This window comes from Grammomys surdaster, unplaced genomic scaffold (genome assembly GCF_004785775.1).
Source record: "Grammomys surdaster isolate TR1022 unplaced genomic scaffold, NIH_TR_1.0 344, whole genome shotgun sequence".
Lineage (NCBI taxonomy): Eukaryota > Metazoa > Chordata > Mammalia > Rodentia > Muridae > Grammomys > Grammomys surdaster.
Genome location: NW_021604763.1, coordinates 558,229 through 566,416, shown reverse-complemented (window position 1 = coordinate 566,416; position 8,188 = coordinate 558,229). Strand labels below are relative to the sequence as shown.

The 8,188-nt window shown below is 41.4% G+C and overlaps 1 protein-coding gene and 1 pseudogene across 1 annotated transcript in view; one reads left to right on the top strand and one right to left on the bottom strand.

Moving 5' to 3' along the window:
• The window catches only part of Ubap2 (ubiquitin associated protein 2), an 83,209-nt gene that overhangs the window by 19,970 nt on the left and 55,051 nt on the right, over positions 1–8,188 (top strand). Inside the window, exon 2 of the mRNA XM_028779087.1 lies at positions 3,407–3,543. Within this exon, the coding sequence (XP_028634920.1) occupies positions 3,445–3,543 (99 nt within the window). The 5' untranslated portion in view covers positions 3,407–3,444. The remainder of the gene's footprint in view (positions 1–3,406; positions 3,544–8,188) is intronic.
• On the bottom strand, positions 1,901–2,168 carry LOC114630770 (annotated as a pseudogene).

Here is an 8,188-nt window from a genome sequence, read left to right as displayed (position 1 = left end):
TGTGTGTGTGTGTGTGCGGGCTGTGCTTCAGTGGATCTGTTTGTGTGTGTGTGTGGGGGCTGTGTGTGCTCCAGTGGATGTGTGTGTGGGGGGCCCGCTGTGCTCCAATGGATGTGTGTGCTCGAGTACATGTGCCGTGGCATTTGGGTGGAGATCAGAGATTTAAAGTTGGTTTTATTCTTTTACACTATATGGATTCTGGGGACTGAACTCAAAACTTCAGACTTGGTGACAAGTGCTGTTACTTGCTGAGCCACCTCACCAGTCCTTGATGCTTAATTTTAAAGGAGATAGATTTAAAGAAAATTTAGCATGGTGCTACATAGCACTTAGAAGACTGAAGTATAAAAATCTTAAATCCAACGCTAGCCTGGGCTACATGGTGTGACTTTGTCTCAAAAAACAACCTAGCTGTAACAGAAAATCCAAGTGTTGGTGATGAAGTGGATTATAAAAATAAGTAGTGGGCTAGAGCTATAGGTCAGAAATAGATTGCTTATCTTGTATGTATGAGGCCTTAGGTTCAATTCCCTGTACTGCCAAAATGAATTGCTTCATTTAAGCTAGAGAAATGGTTTTTTTTTGTTTGTTTCTTTTTTCGAGACATGGTTTCTCTGTGTAGCCCTGGCTGTCCTGGAACTCTGTAGACCAGGCTGGCCTCGAACTCAGAAATCCACCTGCCTCTGCCTCCCAAATGCTGGGATTAACGGCATGTGCCACCACCATCCGGTGAGAAATGTTTTTCATATTTTTACAATGCTTTGGTTTCAGAAGCAATTGTTTATCTTATTCCTACTAATATCTTTAAGTTCAGAGAACAGGCTGGTGAGATTGCTCAGTGGGAAAAGGCACTTGCCTGAAGGCTGCGCTCAGTTCCCAGATCGTACTAGACAAGGAAAAGAGCTGACTCTCAGAAGTTCTCCTCTGACCTCCACATATTGACTGTGACACATGTGTTGGGTATGAACATTCAAAAATCATAAGTAAAATAAAAAAAGAAAAACTCAAGGATGCTCTAAAAGTAGTATAGTTATGGTAAAACCAAAACTTATTCTGTATAATGAAAAAAAAATTAACAACCTGAAAGTTGCTAACCTCAAAATAGAATGCAGAGTATGATTCATACAACTGAGAGGCATTTTGAAATAAGATAAAATGTTTAAACTAGCCAGGTAGTGGTGGCGCATGCCTTTAATCCCAGCACTTGGGAGGCAGAGGCAGGCGGATTTCTGAGTTTGAGGCCAGCCTGGTCTACAGAGTGAGTTCCAGGACATCACCAGCCATCTGGCCTTCATAGGAAGAGAAGTCAGGAAACAGAACAGTTAAAGTAAAATATAAGAATATAGATCCTGAAGAGTCTGAAGGGAAGCAAGCAACCCATAAAAGAAAGGCCTGTGGTACCTGGGGCTAAAGCACACCAGTTGGTTTGGTGGTCAGCCTGGACAGCATAATAGAATCCCATAGCAAAAACAAAAGAGCAGAGGAACACAGGAGGCAAGGGAGAGAGAGGGAAAGCTGGTTGGAAATAATCCTGGGTACTGGCATCCTGTTTTGGATATTTCAGTAGATAAACTTAGAAACTTAACTTGTCATTGTGATGTGACATTGTGATGTGACCTATTTGAATTACTCCTCTTTATGCTTAGGGGTCGGTTATGCTAAAGATTAAAATTATCCAGAAATTTGCATTTAATTTATTTGAGGTAGAGTCTCATGTAGCCCAGGCTTCCCTCGAATTCTGTGTAGCTGTGGATAATGTTGAACTTTGCCAGAATTATAGGCATGGGCTATGTATACCATGCTTTTACATAGTACTAGGGTGCTTTTTTATTTATTTCTTTTCTTTCCTTAATGTCAGTTTACCCATTTATTGCTGGCTGTGTCTCAGACTGTAGTCCTTCTACTGGTCTTTCAGTTCCTCGAGTCTTCTGATGGCAGGCGAGACAGCAGAAGTGGTGTTGCAGGTCTAGGCTTGCCATTGTTTTCATGCAGGAACCACAGTGCCAGATGCCAACGGCTTGTTTCTTTGTCTTGGTCTTGCCACAGAAGGAGCAAGCGTACTTGGCATGCTGGCTAATTTCAAATTTCTTCATCATTTTCTGGAGGGAGGCACCTTAGGAGGTCCAATGTTTCCATATAGTCCCAACCATCTTGGTGTATTTAGCCATGTTGCTGTAAGTAAAGCGGAACCCAGAGAGCACCTGGGGGTGGTTTTAAGATGTGCTGGGTTTAAGGCTTCTTCAGTCAGAGCTTGGGTTAAAGGTATGCCAGGGTATAAAGTCCAGTCCTCACAGTTTCACTGTTAAGCCATCTCTGTGCTGCTGGAACTCTGTTTAATCATTTTGTCCAGTATCCCAAGTACTGACATTGGAAGCATGTGCCATTGTGTCCTCATTAACATTTACATTTTTGCTTGTTTTTGAGACAGAGTTTCTCTGTGTAGCCCTGACTGTCTTGGAACTAGCTCTGTAGACCAGGCTGGCTTGAGCTCAGAGATTTACCTGCCTCTACCTTCCGAGTGCTGGGAGTAAAGGCATATGACACCACTGACTGGCTACATTCTCCCCCCTAATCCCCAGGGGTGTATTTGTGGGCATTGAGTGTCAAAGTGCATGAATAGAGGTCAGAAGACAGCTTATGAGAGTTGGGAATTGAGCTCAGGTTGTGAGGCCTGGTGGCAAGTGCCTTTACCAACTGAGCATTCATGCTAGCCCCACCCATAACATTTCTGATTGCGAGAGTAAAATTAACTTAAGATTCACAAGTAGCTGATGATGTAGCTAGCTATGTTGTATAGTATACATCTAGTATTTATGAGACCCTGTGCTCAATCGTCTCCCATCCCCAAAATGATGCAAGTATAACTTAGAATACTACTGGGCTGGGTTTTTTTAGGGAGGAGGGGTTATTTATTTATTTCTATTTTTAATTTTTTTCTTTTTTTTTTTTTTTTTTTTGGTTTGGTTTGGTTTTTCGAGACAGGGTTTCTCTGTGTAGTCCTGGCTGTCCTGGAACTCACTCTGTAGACCAGGCTAGCCTCGAACTCTCGAACTCAGAAATCCGCCTGCCTCTGCCTCCCAAGTGCTGGGATTAAAGGCGTGCGCCACCACCGCCCGGCTTTTAATTTTTTTCATTGAGACAGAATCTCTCTATGTAGCCCTGGTTGGCCCAGAACTTGTTATGTAGACCAATTTGGCCTTAATTCAGTTCTGCCTGCCTCTGCCTCCCAAGTGTTGGAATTAAAGGCATGTGCTGCCATACTCAGCTCTTTTTGAAAAAACATTCTGAAGCATTTTTATGTTTTATTTTGTGTGTTTCCCCCACCCCCCCAAAATAATGTTTGTTTTTTTTTTTTTCTTTTAACTATGATTTGGAAGTTTTGGTTATAATGTCTTCTTTCTTGCAGATTTTGTATTTTGTACATACATTTTGTATATTGTGTATATGATGACTTCTGTGAGCAATGATCGTTGCCGAGGTGCTCGGGAAAAACCACAGATGCCAACAACACATGCAGCACAGTCACAGAAACAAGTGGTACAGGTAAGCTTTTGTGAAGCCTCTGTTTCTTTTAGAAGGAACTACACTCAGAAGGAATGATTTAATATTCCCCTTCCTAGGAAACTCAGGATTTAACCTTGTCTTTCTAGAGTGAGTAATAAGTGTAGGAAAGAGGTGATCATGGTAAAACTAAATGTTGTTCTAGGAGAATCATTGTATAGTCCTGAATTCCAGTTGTTATCATCTGCTACAGCAGTTTCCTTCCTTCTCCTTTCCTTTCCCTCCCTGCTTCCTTTTCTCTCTCATTGTCCAGTGTGTAATATTAGGAATTGAATCCAAGAACATGGGTTCTAGACAAGCACTCTACTACTGACCTAAAATACCCCTAGACTGTCTGTTACTCTTCTAAATGAAACGAGACAGTTGAGTTTAGCATTGAGCACAGTGTCTGGTACAAAGTTAACATTATGTACTACATTGTTCAGGTGACAAGTTTCTTAACAGAAACAGTATCTTTTTTCCCCCTTATATGTTTTATTTTTTATCCTTACATTTATTAACTGTTTATGTGTGTACACACATGTACATAAAGAAATCATTGTGGTTTTTGAGGTTAGCTCAGTTTAAGAGAGTTAGCTTCTACCATGTGAGTTCAGGTATGGAGCTCTGGTTGGAGTTGGCAGCGAGAGCCATAATTTACTGAACCATATTGCTGGCTCTCAGAAGCAATAGCTTAGTGAGTAATGAATCATTTTAGTTAAAGATCCCTGGCTTGATACATCCTTATTGTTCGTTTTGTGATTTGAGACTCGGTCTTACTAGGTCTGCCAACTAGGCCTTGAATTCCTTATTCCTCTGTTTCAGTTTCTTGGGTGCTGGGGTTCTTTCCAGAAGTAGACTACTCCAGCTGACTTTGATAATAATTTATTTTATTATTGGTTTTGGGGTTGGTTTTACCAATGAGCTATACCCCTTAATCCTTTTTAGGAGCTTTGTGTAATTCATACTGAAGTATTCTGTTTTTTTTTTTGTTGTTGTTTTGGTTTTTTTTGGTACAGAGTAGATTTTTTATATAATTTCCTGTGTTAAATTGGATCTAAAATTAGCTTTGTATCTTGCTGCTGTTAGCAGATAAATAGCTGCTATTTGAGTGCTTACCCTAAGTCTTTTTACTCTTACAAGATAAGGACTGCCATGCTGAGAGTTGTGGCATAAGCAGAGGCAGGCAGATTTCTGAGTTTGAGGCCAGCCTCATAACATAGTGAGTTCAGGCCAGCCAGAACAGAACAACTTAGGAGACTTAGGTTTTTTTACTGCTGTGAAGAGACACCATATCCAAGGCAACCCTTATAAAGAAAACATTTAATTGGAACTGGCTTACAGTTCAGAGGTATAGTGGGAACATGGTGGGAAGCATGGCAGCATCCAAGCAGACATGGTGCTGGAGCAGGAGCTGAGAGTTCTACATGTTGATCAGCAGGCAGCAGAAGGGGACTGTATACCACACTGGGTGAAGCTTAAGCACAGGAGGTCTCAAAGCCCACCTCCACAGCGACACACATCCTCTTATAAGACCACACCTACTCCAACAAGGCCACACCCCCTAACAGTGCCACTCCCTGTGTGCCAGCCATTCAGACACATGCATCTATGGGAGCCGTACCTGTTGAATCCAACAGAGAGACCCTGTTGTTAAACTGTGGGGCTAGGCTGTTTTGTTTTTTAAAGATGTATTTATTTTATGTATATGAGTACACTGTTGCTGTCTTCAGACACATCAGAAGAGGGCATCAGATCCCATTACAGGTGGTTGTGAGCCACCATGTGGTTGCTGGAAATTGAACTCAGGACCTCTGGAAGAGCAACCCGTGCTCTTAACCACTGAGCCATCTCTCCTGCCCTAGGCTGTTTCTTTAAGGAATTGTCTTGTATTATTAAAGAAGCATAAGTTAGTTATTACCTATGGTTACTGCTAACCACAAATCCTGATGATGATGATGATGATGATGATGATGATGATGAAGTTAGTTTTTAGAAAGAAATTAAATCAGTAAAAACAAAGAGTATGAGTTTTTCAGGGTGGGCCAACTGAATGCTAGTGGTGCAAATGGTACCCCTGTGTGCTTTGCAAGCAAATTTGGGCTGATTGTCAATCAGTTTGCAGGTTGGAGGAGGGAATTAATTCTTTTCCTTTTGAAAGGGTTTTATTTTTATTGTTTCATTTTAGGGTTTGAGACAGGGTAGCCCAGACTATCCTAGAACTTTCTGTGTAACCCGTGTTGGGCTCAAACTTCAATTTTCTTGCCCCAGCCTCCCTGGGATTGGTAGTACACTAAAAGCTTTTCATTGATAGCTTTTTTGTAAACCCTCTAGGGGATGGCTTAGGTTTTCCAAAGGAAAAAGCTGCTGACTGAACAGTCGGGAGGATTTCTTGGTCTCAGGTTTCTTTTTCTTTTCTTTCTTTTTATTTTTTATCTTATTTTATTTTTTGGTGTTTTTGTGTATTTGCTTTGCTTTTTAAAAATGTCTTTAGGTTATATGCTTGGACATTTTGTCTGAATGTGTGTATGCATACCATGTTGTGTATGCCTGCGACGGCCAGAAGAGGGCATCTGTCAGAGCTTCTGGAATTGGTGTTACAGATGGTTGTGAACCACCATGTGGATGCCAGAAACGGAACCCAGGTTTTTGGAAGAGCATCCAGTGCTCTAACTGCTGAGCCATCTCCATCTCACTTTTTGTTTTTTGAGGCAGGTTTCGTAGTTGAGGCTGGTTCAGCTTGCTGTGTCATCCAGGCTGTCTAATTGAAGTCTGCCTTCCTTCAGTGCTTGCTTTATAGATGTACACCGTTTCATGTCTTGCTTTTCTTTTTCGCTTTTTGACATCTTATTTTATGTGTGTGCATGTCTTGCCCTGTATAACACATGCACAGTTAAGATGGTTCTGAACTACCATATATGTTTTGGGAATCAAACCTAGGTGCTCAGGAGGAGTACTCGGTGCTCTTAACCACCAAGCCATCTCTACTGCTCCCTTTTGTGTGATTTTTAAGATTGGGGTTTGGGGGGCTGGAGAGATGGCTCAGCGGTTAAGAGCACTGACTGCTCTTCCAGAGGTCCTGAGTTCAAATCCCAGCAACCACATGGTGGCTCACAACCATCCATAATGAGATTGGATGCCCTCTTCTGGTGTGTCCGAAGACAGCAACAGTGTACTCATAATAAAATAAATAAATCTTTAAAAAAAAAAGATTGGGGTTTGGGCCTACAAGATAGCCTAGTGGGTAAAGCCCTTGCCATACAAGCCTTACAACCTGAATTTGATATTTGGAACCCATGTAAAGGGTAGACTGTTTCCCCTGAATCCCACATGTGCACCATGCATACACATACCTTTATAACAAAGAAAAACATGAGGTGTTGTTTGCTGCTGTGCTTGCTTGGTTGATAAAAGCTCTCACCATACAAACCTTGAGCCCTGAGTTTGAGTCTAGACACTCACATGTTGGAAAGTAAGGCAACTAGTTCCTAAAAGCTGTTTTACTTCCTCATGTATGACACACCATTCACAAGCCTGCATTCATACAATAATCATAGTAAAAATGGAGGAAAAAAGCTTTTAAAAACTTATAAAACAATTGACTATGTTGCCGTCAGATGGTGTCAAGCATTTGGACTTAAGCTTCCGTCCTGTCGTAGCCTCACGTGTAGCTGAGGTAATCAAGGTTCTCTTTTGTTTGTTTTTGAGGTAGCTTCTCTGTTAGGTAGCCCTGGCTGTCCTAGAGCTTGCTTTATAGACCAGGCTGGACTGACTTAAACTCACAGAAATTCACCTGTCTCCACCTTCTGAATGTTGTGATTAAAGGCATGTGCCACTATGCCCTGGATGATAGTTAATTCCTAATTTCTGATACAGCTTTTTATAAATTTATGTTGAGAATGTATATGAAGTCTCAGTCTCAAGCCCTACCACAATATATGCATACGAGTGTACATGTGCTCACATACTTGGGGATGTAAACTAATTATGGTAAAGTACTTGCCCAGCTTGCATGAAGCCCTGGGTTCAGTCTTCAGTACCATTGAAACTGGGCATGGTGGATGGAACAAAACTGTAATCCCAACACTTCAGGAAAGGGTACCAGGAAATTCAGTATTATCTTTGGCTGTAGTGTTTTTGAAGCCAGCCTGGGCTACATGAGACCCTAGAGAGAGACAAGAAAATGATTGTTAAATTATAAGTTAAAAAAAAGTTTCCTGAAGGTGCATTAAAGTGAGAATAAAATTTCCTGAAGGTGCATTAAAGTGAGAATAAAGAGGCCTTTATTTGGTAGACTACTAAGAGAGCTGTTTTGAGTTTATGTAGACCTGAGTTTGGGTTTGGGTCTGGGTCAATTGCAGTTTCTGGAGTGTTTCTGCCCCTGGCAAACTGTAATATGTCTGTCCTTTCAGCCAAGCATTGTTTAGGTATCAGATCTCCTCAGTGTCTCTCTTCCTCTTTCTTTCCCTCACACCAACCCCATTATACTAAAGCGCAGGCTGTACCTCAGCCTCCACAGCCTCTCCTGTTGCTTTTTTCCCTTTGTTATCTTTGCCTTTTGAGTAGCTGGAATTTCACATCTATGTTGGTAGAATATGCTTGTGCTTTGGTTTCTTGTCGTTGACATATTTGAAGAATATAGGGTAAT